Genomic DNA, 16,418 nt, shown 5'->3' on the forward strand with positions numbered 1-16,418 from the left:
ATATATATATGTGTTCCTCTGTGCCGTCAAGGGCATTCTATTGCAACCTATGTTACTGTGCACTGCTGTTTCGTTCCGTTTATGTTGTGTAACAAACTACAACAATACATGGTGTCAGAAGCTGGACCTCAAGATATTTCTTGTCCACACCTAAGTGATAGAAGAGTATGGCTTTCCAGATATCGCCGCCGGAATGCTTTGATTTCAACAAGCCGGAAAGCTGGAGGACATGGATTTCGCAGGTTTGATCGCTACAGATCAGCGTCTAAATTGTCTGACGAATCAAAGAAAAAGCAAACTGATACACTAATATACCTTCTCGGCGATAAGGCCGATGATATTTAAACTCTTTCGGTTTATCTGCTGACGAAGTTAAAACGTACGACATTGCAAAAAGAAAGTTTGATGAATACTTTGATTTTCGTAAGCATGTAATTTATGAACGATGCCAGTTTAATTCACGTGCGCAAAGACCTGGAGAAACTATTGATGAATTTATAACTTCACTATTTTCACTAGTCGAAAGCTGATTTGTTTTTTGTTCTTCTTTGAGTGATTTGTTTTCATTTGTAAGTACCTTGAGCTCTCTATCTTTGTTGTTTAGTTTTTCTTCCAGCTCATCATATTTATTGGAAAGATAGACCTCGACTTTCCTTTATGCTTTGCAGATCTGTTAGAACTGTGTTCAATTTTTCATTCATCACTTTCTTGTTGCTTAAGACTTCCAATAATAAATTATCCACTTTTGCAGATATGGTGGCAACAGATTGAGGTGCCATTTATTGTTTTTTTTTAAAGCTTATGGTAACCTAAGTTTCCGTTGGATACCTTATTCAAATAGAATGTATATATCCATTATATGAACGGAGAGTAACGCGCTAATGGATATTCCCACATTTTTTTCCAGCTACGATGGATGGCAAAGTGTGACTGAAGCTTCGACACCAATAGTTTATAAACTGCTGTTGCCAGCATAGAACTAGTGGTTGTGTGCTGATGATGAGGACAGCAATAATACGCGGTGACACCACACGGTTGGCATTTGTTACAATATTCGATACTTGGTTGTAAACTGCTTGTAACGAAGATCGCACTCTGGGCACAGGCGAGTATCAGGTTAGGCGGTGAGTAGTTTTTTTACTACGTGTCTCCGGGCAAGGTGCATTACAGATCCAAGTGAAATGTTATGCTTGGAATGTTTCCTTGTGATTTTACATGCGTCGAACAACAACATAAACGCAAGTACCTTTCAGCTATCAACCCTACCAATACCAGTCTAACGGTATTACAGTGGACAGCACTGACCCATGCTATGAGCAAACATGTTCAGCGCATTGCTCACTCCATACCATGACACAAACATCGTTTGCCAAATAGTTGATTTTACATCGAGTAGAATGTTAACATACTTCGGTAGGAGATTTTTTCAGCAGGCTTCACAATAACTTGTTGTGTACTAAGAATACACCGAACCTGAAAGAGCATGATTGCTGTGTCACGTTGATGCCTAACTACAGTGCACTATGAATTAATACAATGACTTACCAACCATTTGGTCGACATCGACCTCTTTAAAAATCATGGGTTCAGCGTTCACGTCGTCAATATTTAAATGTATTTGGATCCAAACATAATAAATGTAGAAATTGTGAAATAACTTCAAGAAAAGACAAAGAAACAAACAACCAAAATAATTTACGGAGAATTCTTACCATCAACGAGCATTACCAGTTCATCTGTGGTGCAGTTGTCTGACGTTGGTTTATTTCTTATCTCGTAAACCAAACCAAACATACCTTAATGTTGGTTTGTATTCTGTTGGCTTGTTTCGAGCGATGCATTGCGCAACATCATTTTCAACGCGTATGACGTATTATTGCGTCGACACATACTTTTCAGGCAATGTCCAATGGCGTATATCTACCCCCAACACTTCAAAACTGTCGCCAGAACAAAGCACGTTTTGCGAGCAGTGATGCGTGACGAGTAAAGAAAAAAGTTTTGTGATGACCACGTGATCGGTGGGTTGCTATAACAACAGTTGGCCTACCCAGGGCATATGTATTTTTTATCGATTCAAGATAATGATGAACAAAATACAAGATGTTGTTGAGGCCTTACAGTAGACAGGACAATGTAGGTATGCGCAATACTTGAAACAATGAAAACATGCGCACACCTAATTGTGTAATCGCGAGCATGTCCTAAATAACAAACAATCTTGGTTGGAATTTGTATAAGTTGATGTCTTTGAAAAGGTCGGACTACGAACAATGTAGTGCAAATACCTCAAACCGCTACTGCCTAAAACAGCAAAGTTATCTACGTATTTGATAATTTACCCAACAATATATTGTCAATCTCTCCGCCGTCGACTCACTCGCTTTGTCCGCAGTCAGATTGTGACGCAACAAATATCAGCTGCCCAGCCGAGCGGAACCCACGGTATTTCCTCTCTCAGCGCCCAACGAAAATGCGGAACTAAACTCACAGCCGTTGACTTGGGCAGAATTTATGAGGAAACTGTTACTTTGTGAAAGCGGATTGATTCCTTTATTCGTTCTCCAGTGAAGATTGCAGCAAGCAAACCTTTATCACAAACAAGTTTAAAAGATGTTCTCCAAGCATGATTTTAAGAAATAGCCCGAGTTGAAATTTGAGCCACAATGCTGAGAAAAAAACGCGTAGAAGTTTGTTTGTTGTGATCTGGGCCCACATCAGTTATACATACTTTGAGGCAGTGATTACTTTATATTGTGACATAATAAGTAAGGCGTGGTACTGCACTTTGACATGCTTGGTTACTCACTGGTGAATCCATACAACTGAAGCAATTTCTCACTCAAAAACGTAAACTGTTTGGAAGGTAAACAATACACAGACGGTGGTTGTGACGTAAGTGGCGCACTGCCTTTGTTTGCTGAAGGTTTCTTACTCGCAAAAACCGTGACTTGTTGGTCTTGGAGGGATCAGCCCAGCTAAGTAAGAAAAGTCAAGGTTGCTTTCGTCATCTGTACAGAAGTTAAATCGCTCGCTTAAGCTGTGCTTTCGTATAGCAAGAAAGCGCCATTTGTTAAAAGCATGGGGTTCGCGTTGGCAACAACTACAACAACGATAATTGCAGAATGAGACAAAATATCGTTTTAATCACGAATAGTAGCCTTGATTATTTACCACTTGCGTTGTGTGGGTTCAAGCAAATCTTCAAATAAGAGAGAACTCGCAGTTAACATCGGTCTGCCATTGAAAGCAATTAAATTCGCACTGGATTTGAAGGACGCATATTGGTATTTCTATGAAAATTAGTTTTGGTGCTGGGAAAGGCCCACCGTGTAGACCTGTGTCACAATGCAAAGTCATGCATCACCAAGCAAAGCAGTGACGCAATTAAGTTAAATTTACGGTTGAATGGGCGCACATGTGCGTGCTGTTGTCATGGCGAATTTTAAGGTGTTTGGGGCAGTTTTAGTGTGGTTTTGAGCTATTCCAATTAGGTAGTAACTTGCTGGTGGGTGCTGCTGAAATTTATGTTGAAAATGGAGCAAAAAAATCAGGCTGTGTTTGTGGCAAAATGAATCGTTTAAGTGATTTTATGAAAAATCCATTTCATATCTACAAATTTTGATCAAAATTAGTCTCCGAAAAAATGGTTTAGCCACCCCCCTAGGGCCATTTGCCCCCCTGGTTACTCAATATTTTGGTTAAAAGAGCAACCAAAAATGGAACTGGATTTTGCAGAAAAATGAATCGTTCAACTACCCACTCATTTGCATTTTTTTGTAAGTTCCAACTCTTCTCTATGCGATGGCATCAAATTTAGTTGCTGAAAAAGTGTCAATGCCCTCCCCCAAGGGCTGGGTATACCCCCCTGTTGGTCATATGATCTTCCAGGAGGCCCAAAAAGTCCTTGCTCTGTACAGTCTCATCCAGGAGCAATTTTTTTTCAACTTTGTAGAATTCCAGGTCCCTATGTAAGTCACAAGACCCATCAACGGTCATTGGGAAACAAGCGGAACAGTCGCTAGATGCATTACAGCCGAGGGCCTTGAACACAGGATTTCTCCTATCTAATACCCATATAGGTCCTGAACGAGTGATGCTTCGATATCCGTGCGCAAAAACGGTTGAAAAAGATACGTCATCATATCAAAAGTGTTAGCCATCGAAAATTATATGTGGGGCGAGACGCTAAACGTCCGAAAATCCTGGTTTACTTTACCTTAAAGTTGCTTGTAAACTGAAGCGCAGATTAATTTTGTTTGTCAGCTATGACGTCAAACGTTCGAGCGGGCGTTTAGCTTCTCCATTACGAGTCTTGATTAAACAAATCGTAAACCAGCTTAAGCCAAAGGCCAGGTCCGCCATGGAACAACATGTTTTTGTCACGTTTACCCCAGACATACCAGTATCATATTCGAAAATCCAAATGTATTGAAGCATGAATTATGAGCATAGGAATGGGTCTGAACCATATTGCAAGTAGAAAATATAGTAGACAATAGTAGCCAGGATAACCAGAGCAGAAATTAATTTAGGATATAAGGATCCTATTCCAATTCGTTTTCAGCCAAATTGCCTGAAATTTAACACAAATTTAAATTCTGAAAAAAAGGGCCAGACCTATATTCCAAAATATTTTATGTTTTCTATTTTTTGGATGTCTCAGCCCATTTCTTTTATTCTCTTAATTTTAGTAAATCTGTTTTTGGTGAAAGCACACAAGCTTGCTTAAAACCTGATTAAAGACCAATTTAATTATTTAACTGATCTAAACAGACCACAACACCCGAATTTTTTAAATGTTTGCTCAATAGTGCCACAAAGCGGTAGCGTCCACAGTCGTCTGCGCAACGATAACTGGGTTACAGAGGTCACAATGTCACAAGCAGGGTGAAAGGATTGCGCTGGAGTACCAACGAAATATCCTTGTGTTTTTTATGTACATAAATAAGTTTATGCAGACTTTCTTTGGTTTTAAAGAGTTGCAAGATTAATCTGTACTGAGGTTTTGTTTTGTAGTTTGAGCTTGGATTAAAGAAATGATTTCTGTGAGCTGCATTTATGTTTGTTTACAGTGAAAAGGTTTCAAAAATTGTGACAAGTTGCTGCATTTGTTTTCGAAAGAGGGACATTGCCGACAAACATCATGACGGAGTCAGAAAGCAAGAGAAGAATGACTACAACAATTTCAGAATCTGGTTCGAAAGTTGTCCAACAGAAAGCAGGTCTAATGTGTTATTCTCTCCTTTATTACATAAAACTGAGTGGAAAGTTACTAAAATCAATTATGCCTCATACTAAACCTTAGCTTTATTGGGAATGTATCATGCATAGTGACTTTTTAATTAAAGTAGCCTAACTAAAATGAAATTTTTATTTTTAGGCAAGTAATGTACAAATGATATTTCAGGCACTAACAAGATATTAACTTTGAATCAGATTCCACACAGCACATATCAGCACCGGGAGCAACCATAACTGGTAGCATTGCTGCAGTTCAGGGCAATGTCAATCAACCAATAATAATAAACAACTACAATACTCCAGGTATATTTGTCAGCTGATCAATGCACTGTGAACTAATGCAACATTAAATGGTACATTCTGTTTATGATCACATTTAATTTTTGCAATGAAACTTTTTAACCTTTGCACCAACCAACCGTTTCATTTTATACAAAGCCGATATTATACCCTTAAAGTCAGATTAGTGTGAATTTTTGCAGGTCCATCAAACGAAGGTGAACAAGCAGATGAAAGTAAGCTGTTTCATCCTCTTTACTGCATTTAAAATATTTACCTAGATAATGTCTGACAATAATGCCCGAATGCTTCCATATGATAATGTCTAGTGAGCCATAATTACTTGTCTCTAGTTATATTTCTGTCTGCAGACAAAAAGCAGCGAGAAGCCATTGAAATCATCAAACATGAACAGGACAAAATTAAGTCTGTCACACCTCTTTCTGGTTTAAATGAAGAAGGAATCCCAGATGTTTGTCCACAGCTGGAGAAACGTGATTTCTACCAAGGTATTGATACCAAGAAAGGTGAAGAGTTTGTGCCATCAACAATAAGGTACAATGAAAATAAAGTTAAAGGAGAGCCCATAACTTTTGATGAGCTGCTTTCCACAATCGAAAGTGGTGATCAGTTTCTTGCCATTATTGGCGCAGCTGGTGCAGGGAAATCCACTTTGTCCAAGAAACTTTTGAGAAAAAACAAAAATGGGTATTTGGTGTTACACCTAAGTTTCATGAATTTAGATTATGGAGATGAAAAACTCACACTTCAAGAACTCTTACTTGATAGGCAGTTTCCAGATGTTAAGCAAACTGACCTTGATGCTGCATTTAAATGGATGAAACAAAACCAAGAAAAATGTGTTTTGGTATTTGATGGTCTGGACCAGGCAACATGGTCATTAGAAAATATGAAGCGAATTAATACAGATTATAAAACTCGGTTCACAGTTCAACAGCTTGTTGCTAATCTCTGCAGCAAAACCCTGTTCAAAAAATCATCATTGATCTTTACATCACGTCCTCATTCACTGCTTTCCATTCCTGTGGGACTTCGTCCAAAACCCACTATATATATCCGTGACCTTACTACAGAAAACACGAAGAAGCTATTTGATTTCTTTGCTGGAGAAAAGGCAAACGAACTGTGGGAAAAACTTAAAGAAACTCCAGAAATGCTAGACTTTTGTCACAATCCATTACTTTTGCAGTTTGCTGTGTATGCTGGTTTGTTTGGTGACAAAAACTGTTTTGGCACAATTACAAGCTTATTTGATGTTGTTTTGCAACAACTCGATGCATCCGAGCATGCTAAGGGTAGTATACACTTTTTGAGAGAAGCACTTGGCAGAATGGCATATAATGGAATGACTCGTAAAACTGTTGTATTTACCCACCAAGAACTCTCAAATGTGGGCCTGGAGTATCTTAAAGTACAAGATGTTATAATAAAACTACCAAAATTTTCGTGGTTTTCAGAAAGAAAAGTTTTCGATGTTGCAGCTTCTTGTTTTTTCTTTGTTCACCAAACGATTCAGGAATTTTCTGCTGCTTCGTACATTTCCTTGTTCATGCCAGATGAAGACTTCGACAAATTCCTTGATACATTGGTTGAAGAAGAACACTGGAACATGACGCGACGATTTGTTTGTGGCCTCTTGCTTGGAAAGGAAAGTTGTAAGTACATTCCTTAATCTGTATATTTTGTGTCATAAGGTTTGCAGGCTTGGCACCCCACGCATTGCTGCCTGGCTGGATCAGCCACTTTTTCCTGACAAGTCGGAGCAAAATTTGAAAAATCAAGCTCCCGGTGAGGTTTGAACTCACGACCCTGGGCTGACCAGGCCCAACGTTCTACCAACTGAGCTATATGAGCTCAGTGGTTTCACGGGGTATATTGTGGCGAAGGGACACTGGTGCGCAAGCGCACAACTTGCCAGGCAACCTTCACATACACGTAGGGGATCTCTACTACCGTATCAGATAACGCAGTAATATTTCATGCAATGGCATGATCGCCCAACCGCACAGTTCCTTGCTTGGCGATACTGCCAATCATGCCATTGCATGAAATATTAGTGGTATAGATCTCCTGTAGCTCAGTTGGTAGAGCGTTGGTTGGCCCATGGTCATGAGTTCAAACCTCACCGGGAGCTTGATTTTTCAAATCTTGCTCCGACTTGTCAGGAAAAAGTGGCAGATCCAGGTAGGCTGCAATGCCTGGGCTGCCAAGCCTGAAAACACAATATTCGCGATACGTTAGCTGTGATCGCCAAGCAAGGACCTGCGCAGTGGGGCGATCATGCCATTGCATGAAATGTTACTGCGTTTTGTGTCATAATTTCTTTTTTGCTGACAGCTTCAAGAAGTGACCATACTAAAACAAACTTGGAGCCTGGATGTGCTACTAGTTCCGCTAGCAAGATGACATTCCCCAGCATTCCACAAAAAGGTTTTGTTGCATTTGATGTTGCCAGTTAAGCTGTTAAGGTCAAGTAACTGAAAATATTTCAAAAACTTGCAAAACTGGACCAAAACTAAATGCCAACGTAACTTCAATGTGAGTCTAGCAGGCCACAAGTTGGAGTAAACCATTCAAATCTGCTTTTTGTTATTCGCATGTATTGGTCATTGCCTTGCCTTCATAACATTACAAAAATACGCAGTCGCGTATGCTATTTGAATTAACATATTTATACTCATCAATTTCACAGCACTGCGGTTAGTTTTGCACTGCGTTTTTTAACACAGCACATGGTAACGCAAAGCTTCTACAAATAATGGCAGTGTTTGTAAAAATATATATGAGTGCAAATGATTCGTGCAACCAAACACATTTTTACTGTTTTCCAGACAAAAGTGCGAAATTATTGGATGCGCTTTCAGGATATCTCGAATTTGGACCCGAGGAATACGATCTACTGAGTGAGTAAATGATATGAATGCCAACAGTTTAATGCGTGTTTGTAAACATTACATTTAATTATGTAACAATGGGTGGGTTTGTTACGTCACACAACCATTGTTTGAACCGAACACTCAGTGCAGTTTTTTTCAGTTGTGAAAAAATCTTGTAAAGGAAAGTCGTGTTTATTTCTGTCCTAATATTTTGTGATAATTTAAACGTTTTATATTGGATTGATTTGTTGGTTCTTGTGTTGATTAAATCCGACTTAAACGTGGAGAATTCTGTGCAAGAATAAAGTAAGTTTTATTTTAAGTGATTTTATTAAAACTGGAAACCAGACATCTGCTTTTTTATAAACTTGTTCCTGTTTTGTTTCAGATTTATTTCTGGATTTTAAGGAAATCCAAAAATGCCATCTAGAAAAACTCGCCAGGTTTTGTCCTGGGATATTATGTTTTCCCCGAACCCGACTTCACTCATTCGTTGAGGTTTTGTCGGAATTTTTACCAAAAGTTTCAAGAAACGATTTGGAGCTGGGGATGATGAGTTGCGGCCTGACCTCCGAAGATTTAACGATTATTTGTGAAGCAATAAAAAGAATGAAATACGGGGTTTGTTCGGTTTTTGTTCATTTTGTGAATAAGTTTTTATTTGATTAAAAGCATTTTTTACCTAAGTTTTCGATTTTAAGAAAAATGACATAAAATATTTTTATTGTAGTTTAGGGAATAATTTTTGTTTGTGTATTTTTTACTCTTTTCCAGTTTTAATATTTGTTTATTCCTGGTTTAAAGAGCATCAAAACATTTCCTACAAACAATGTTTATATTTTAAATAGTTGTGGACTCTCGACCTGATGGGAAACGGCTTTCATGGAAGAGAAGATGGGGAAAAAATTTGTGGGATTTTACCGAAGGTTGGGGGGAGGTTGGATCTGCGTTACTGCGAATTGGATCCGGATTCGATTAAGATGGTGGAGGACGCATTTGAGAATATGGAAGATCCTGTGAGGATTTATTTAAAATATGTATTTGTAAATTTTAATAAAATAAAAACTTTTGTGACTTTTCAGCCGGAAGTTTGGGGTTTGTATAATCAGTCCCTCCCCACCTCTGACTCCAGTGGTTCGGATTCGAGTGATCCTGACTCTAGTGGTTCGGATTGAAGCAGAAGCTCAACACAAAAACTACCTCATGTTCCTCATAATTATTTGTGTTTTCGTGACTCCTTAAAAATAAATAAATTTAACAAAAACAAAACTTCCGCCATTTTTTTTTCCGCAGCAGTCGCCAAGACCGAAACTTTAACGATGCCGGTAGGGTTTTTTAAACGAACAGAAATAAAATTAGGATTGAACACCGGGCCGATTTTTTTGGCAATTAAAATACGTGCAGTTTTAAAAACAAAAATTTACACTTTTGATTTAAAGATTTAATATTTTAGTTAATATCTGTTTGTAAGTTTAGCACGTTACGACCAACCAATAGATGCGCGAATTTGATAAGTTTTCCAACTTCTGTCATTTCGTCAAAATTGTTTTTTTAAAACAAAATTAAATATCATGTTCGAATAAACACAAATTGAAGAGATATCACAAAATCAAGACAGCTTATGACAAGCAACGAATTAACAATTAGGAAAACGTGATTCAGGCTTGGGAAGAGTAATTTAACGTATCCTTTGTAATTTAGTTCACTGGAATCGCTGCTAGTGAGGTGGTTATAGAGTATTGTCGCCGCACAGCACATGTATATACTAAAAAAGGCCCAAAGCGTATAACTATCTTATGACCGAGAGTTAAAACCAAAGTCATTGTAATCACGCGTTCAACGCATGTCCGAGTTGTGATGTCCAATAAAACGACATGGGAAAAAAAGAAGAACCAATTTCCGGTTTAGGTCAATTCCTGATCGGACAATTTAATAGGAAAAACTAGCCGAGCTGGTGACAGGTGAAAAAATTGTAGCCAGTAGAAGCCACATTATAGTTGTGTTATAAACCATGTAATTTGGGAAATAAAGCCATATAGGTAACTTAGGCAACAAAACTAACTGCGTAAATCAAGTGAAAATAATTATAGGCATTTCTTTGCCAAAATTTAAACACAAGTACTTTTTACGCAAATGATAAATAAAGCTTAAATAAACATAACTACTTTTAGTTATTCGGAAAACAAAGTCAACCTAAACATAAACAACCTATTTAGGGCACCTAGATAATCAAGCTATATAAATAACTGAAGTAATCGACCAAATCGGCCAACTTCAAGTTGCATTAAAGTTGCGCAACAACTCCAAATAGGGTATCAATACGTGTGGCCAACCGCAGACTATATAAGCAGAGCGACTAGCGCCTGCCAAATCAGTGTGTTTTAACTGTTGCTGTGTAAGGGTCTAGGCTGTTGGTTCTGCTTTATCGACCACTTTTTTCGGACAAGTCGGAGCGAGATATGCAAAATAACCCCACCTGCTGGTATGTTTCAAACTAAAGGCAATGGGTTAACCAGACCCAACGCTCCACCAACTGAGCTACGCGATTTCAGAGATTTGAATGTAGTTTATAATGGTCAAGATACACTGGTGAGTCAGCACACAACTTTACTAACGATCTACACATCTCTACTACTAATCACACCAAGCAGAAATATATCATGATACTATATGTCAAGGTTAGCTATTGTAGATGAGGTTGCTAAGTACGGGTTTTCACAGTAGAGCGATCCTGTCTAGTTCCTGCGTTAGTAATTCGTACAACCACAAAGAACCATGCATTTGCTTGCGGTCGAGTCAAGACATCAGCTTGCATTCATTTTTATTGATTTTACAGACAGTGATATCTGCATGTTATAGGAATATCGTTTTTCTGAGATTGTTTTATCCAAGTTGCCACACAGTTGGAATGTCCCCCAAAACTACAGCCTTGACAATATGTGTAGAGTCCGCGCACTTGAAGTTGACAGTAGAAACACGTGACTGGTTTGTTTTTGTGTTCCGCATCAATGCGTCGGTCACATGACCAGGGGTTACTCTGGGGCATTCCTCGTTGGCAGACTTGGCAGCCCAGGGTGAAAGTTGAAGAGGATGAGAGAGATTGGATTGCAGGAACTTGGCTCAGTTTTACAACCTGGACGAAAATTATTTTAATTGATAAATGCGAAAAATAGTTTAATCTGTTGATGTCCTGGTGCAAGTTTCAAACCTTAAAGTAATTGTATTGATATTGCCATAACATAAAATAAAAACTAAAAAATTAACAAGAAAAGAATTAACTGCAAATTGAAACAAAACATACAGTAGTTATTCCACCTGAGCATGTTGTATCCATAACCTGTTCTTTGCCAACAAATCAAGGTAGGAGTTTTGCCAATGCTCAACTGTTCTAACATCCATAGGAAGGTTATATGTGGATGGATAGGATGACATTGCAAGCAGCATACACACTGGACTATGCACATCATTCATTCCAGCAAAAAATCTGAAAATACATTGAATACAACACATGTAGCATGTTGAAACCTGTGAATGTTTTGAGAAAATAAAAAAGTAAATTCAAAACAAGAACTATTTTTGAGTGAATAAACATTCTTGTAAAGACTTTTTACCTATGTACAAGCAGTTGGCAGATTATTTTATCTCATTGTCTGGTAAGTGTTAGTTCTGTTGTTTTAAAAATATGCTGTTGATGAATTGTTGTATTTCTTTGTCAATTTCAAAAATACGATGTTTTGTCAGATTGTTTTGAACTGCACAAACTCACTCTAATTGCTGACAGGCAATCTCTTCTTTAATTGAATCGAGTGGAGCCGGCCAGAGAGTGGGACACACACTGATGACTCCATCTGAGATGTTAAGCTCCTCATCAGCAGGAGATGTTGAGGAAGAAGAATTCATCTTCTTGGTAACGACCTTCTCATGCCACCTCCCACCGTGAGCAGTCAGGATTCGTTTTTCAGATTCATTTTCAATATTCATTCCAGAAGGTGCATCTATTCGACCAAACTTTGATATCGCGTCCAGTTCGATGTCCTGAAAAAGACAGGAGATTGTTTCTTACATCTTTCATTACTTAGGGTGTGGTGCAACCTTAAAACTGTGTTCACAGCAACCATATGTTTAGCAACACAAAACACTGTGGCCTATCTATCTATATATATATATATCAATCACACCTCTCTCTGTTGAAACGCTTCAGTTGGAACAAGATATTCATGCTCTGACAAAAACTCAGCTTCCGATGTTATTCCACCATAACCAAACCTAAATCATTAAACTAGATTACAGACTATAATTTCCACTACATCAATTTTAGACATCTTGGTGTTTAATTGTAACACCATTAATTTTGTTGCGGATGCAGCAACAGGAAAGCATGATAATAGATTCTTTTATCAGTTTATGCACAATTGTGTTGCAACAAACTTTGCATGATTTTATATTTGAGAATAATATCTCTAAACTACCCAGGGTCATCATCTGTCATGTAGAGATCAGGTTCTGATTGTCGTCCCCGAGCGATATCAGTGAGATAATCTTCTACCTCAAGTCTTCCATCATCAGAACGTTGATCAGCTTCCCCACCATGGATTGCTGAACCATTCAATGCATGCGAACCATGCAGTTCATCCTACAGCAAACACAAACCAGTCATTGTGTGTAGAAGCAATCTTGTTAACATTCATATCCAACAATTAGTGATAATCAATATTTGCCATGTTTTGAACAAATGCTGCCATAACTTTAGAAAATCATTTTGTTTTTTAAACATCAAACCATGGTCACAAGAATCCTTCGATTCCATTCCCAGAAAAAAACATGGCATAATTATATCTATTCCTACAACTTTCTGCATACCAGGCATTTCGCAACTATTTATAAGGTGAAGATCTGTAACAATTGTTTATTAGCACATATTACGTCACCAAAACCACCTCACCTTTTTCACAGTGAGTGAGTGTCTTTTGTTTTTTGCCTCTGCTTTTTCCAGCTTTTCTGAAACTTCAGGTTGTGATTTGTTTGAATGAATCTCTTTGTTGAAAAACACTCCAAGCAATTTCCACGTCCGAGCAACATTACAGAATCCACCTTTCAAAGCAACATCAGAGTTGTCTGTCATAGTGGGATAATCATCAAAGTCAGAACTTGGTTTTAAATCAGACTTGGTGCTTGAAAATATTCTGAACTTTGATCTTGAATTAAGAAAGTTGTGTTGTCTTTGAAATGCAACTGGCGAAGAAGGACTGGAAATATTCAAACCGTCCAAATCAATCACGTCTTTTGATCCAGTCTTCCATCCAAATATTGTTGGTAGTTTTGAAGCAGAACCAGTGGGACTCTGTACCCTGGGTGTTGATGCTGTGGCTTGACTTGCGAGGGCGATATGACCACATGAGCTGATGGCAAGTCCACTACTCATGGCCTGCTTAGCTGGACAAGAAGCGTCAAGTAATGAATGCATCATGAGACGGCCATCTTTCGAACATGACAAAATAAAATTTGGATCTGACTTTTTCCAAACTATTCCAGAGGGGCTGTCTGTGTGATCCTTAAAATATGTTCGTTTGTTGTTTAAAAAGTAAATTAATCAAAAAACAAATGGTTGTTTGATACAACTACAATTATAATTCATACCTGGAAATGAGCAAATGGGACATATTTCCTATGCAGATGCCAAATGTTCACGCTGAATTCAAGCATCATAGATATAGTGGCAAGTTGCTCGGGATGGTAGGGTCTCCATTTAACCGAAGCTACGGACGACATGGTTGGAACATTGTTTATTTCTTTCTCCCTGTTGTTTTCAATCGACCAAACCTGGAATGCGACAAGTGGAAACATTGGAAAACAATATTTAACACGGACAATGATTAGATCCGTTATCAGCAATGACATGAAAACCACCTTTCACACGCCCTCCAGTGCAAAAACAGAGTAAAAAAATTATTCGTGTTATTACAATCACTCACCTTAACCATGTTATCACGCCCTCAAGTGGCAAGAGTCATTTTGTGATCTGGATCAGGGTGCCAGTCGAGAGTATACACAGATCCCTTGTGTGCGATAAACTGGTGAACGTAACCTGTAGGTCGCCTGTAATCCCATATCTAGTAACAACAACAACCAAAATTAACATGAAAACTTTTGGTGCAATATTCTAATTTGGTCTCACTAGAATGCTGAGTTTGCATTAATACTGGGAACATTTTTAGTATCACAAGCACTGGTTTACTGTTTCAATGGAAGGACATACCAACTATTTCAAAAAAACTACATTTTGAATTGGTTTCATATGTTACAATATAACAGTGAGGGGATTTAACAAAAATCAATTTAATGTGAGATTCCTTGAGTCGGTTTGAGTTGTTTTATTTATTCTATGACATCCATGTGTTTCTGGCATTATTGTTTTATTATATTTCCATGGTAACATGTTCACAACACGACAGCATTAAATATCCAGATTCACTTGAAAATTGGCTGCAGGTATTTTTATATAAGTTAGCACACCCCTAAAACTTACTTGTACATAACCATTATCGAAGCTAGCAGCAAAAATAAAATATTCATGAGGATTGAACTGAACACTTCTCACGCCATCAGCTTTGCTTTGAAACGTGTAGGTACTTTCCCTTCTCCTCAAATCAAACAGCTTCATCGTTCCGTCCTTAAAAAACAAATGATGCAGTGTTGCTACTAAGCTTGTCATTTGAATAAACACATAATATATATATATTTTTATAAACTTTACACTTCGCTTTGACTTGTTTGCAGCCAAAAGCAAAATAACACTTATAATACAGAAAATTTCTAACAGAAAAATGTACGTGCTCCTGTAAGACGTGTTACAAGTTACATTGAGCACCAAACTAAACTTTATCGATCAAGATTTGTGATTGCGAAAAAGGCTTGTGTCACATAAAAATGCAAATTTGAACAAACTTGTCTTATGGTCTTGACAGGTCCCATCTATATAAGAAACACATTTTTATTTAAAAACTATACATATATATAACACCTGTGATCAAAGCAAAAGATTTCCTTCCGAGTTGTCAAACGAAACTTTTGTGACCGTGCGACGATGTTCAGACAATATAGCGAGCTTCTTCTCACGACCAGGAGTGTTTAAATCCCAAGCTTCAACCACTCCATTAGTAGCAGCAGTTGCAATCAAATTTTCATCCATGGGACTCCAACCCACGTCAGAAAAACTCATGTTCAAACCCTGAAATAAAAAATAATCATTTTTATCAATTGTGTATGTGTAAACTAATTATGCTGATGAACAGCAATTGTAATCTTGAAAAATTAGGTCAAGCATGCAGCCACAGGTAAAAGCTAATTTGATTTCAATAACTTATGATGTATTATTTTGTTGGGTGGTAACTGGCTTTGGCCAGTCATGAGCAACGAAAAATACCAATATGCCTCCCTTAAAATACAACAGTAATTGCAAAAACCTACACTTATAACATGAAACGAAACACAATCAGCACTATCAAACTCAGTGGCACACATTAATTCCATCGGAGCAAACCTGTTTTCTTCCAACATGAAGATTAAGGTGCTCGCTGAAACCATTAACCTCATCAACATGATAAATTTTCAACAGAGACCGTCCAGCGATGACCACTTTACTGTTGTCCTTACTGAGGCAAAGTGCATTCACTGCTGTTCCAACATCTATTGAAACAGCTTTGTTTCTCTTCATAATTTCAGAAACCTGCTTACGGTTAACTACATAAGTACAGTAGCAGCAAGTTCTTAAACAAACTAATTCCCGAGAAAATGTAAACAAAACAAATTCGTCTCTTGCACGCTTCAGTGATTTTCCAACACGAACAACGATTTTATCCTCGCAACCGCAACCAGAACATTAACTTTTCCAATGCTGATTGCTGACTTGCAATAATTACCTAATTTTTTTGTACACACAAAATAGACAGATTGAATCAAGTTGATATACATTTTGCATGAACGAGCAATATTCTATAT

At 37.8% G+C, this 16,418-nt stretch overlaps 1 protein-coding gene and 1 pseudogene across 1 annotated transcript; one reads left to right on the forward strand and one right to left on the reverse strand.

The window, feature by feature from the left end:
- Positions 1–1,976: 1,976 nt before the first annotated feature.
- Positions 1,977–9,652, forward strand: LOC145903853 (protein NLRC3-like). Its single transcript, XM_082992027.1, has 10 exons — positions 1,977–2,021; positions 5,076–5,225; positions 5,440–5,547; positions 5,727–5,759; positions 5,895–7,199; positions 7,882–7,974; positions 8,376–8,447; positions 8,809–9,041; positions 9,269–9,436; positions 9,503–9,652. Exons 2-10 carry the CDS (start codon positions 5,147–5,149, stop codon positions 9,593–9,595), a joined length of 2,184 nt encoding a protein of 727 aa, XP_082848153.1. The 5' UTR covers positions 1,977–2,021; positions 5,076–5,146; the 3' UTR covers positions 9,596–9,652.
- A 1,598-nt stretch (positions 9,653–11,250) lies between these two features.
- Positions 11,251–16,134, reverse strand: LOC145903628 (GATOR2 complex protein WDR24-like; annotated as a pseudogene).
- Positions 16,135–16,418: the final 284 nt, after the last annotated feature.

The sequence above is a fragment of the Ascidia mentula genome, chromosome 5 (genome assembly GCF_947561715.1).
Source record: "Ascidia mentula chromosome 5, kaAscMent1.1, whole genome shotgun sequence".
In the NCBI taxonomy this organism is placed as follows: Eukaryota; Metazoa; Chordata; class Ascidiacea; order Phlebobranchia; family Ascidiidae; genus Ascidia; species Ascidia mentula.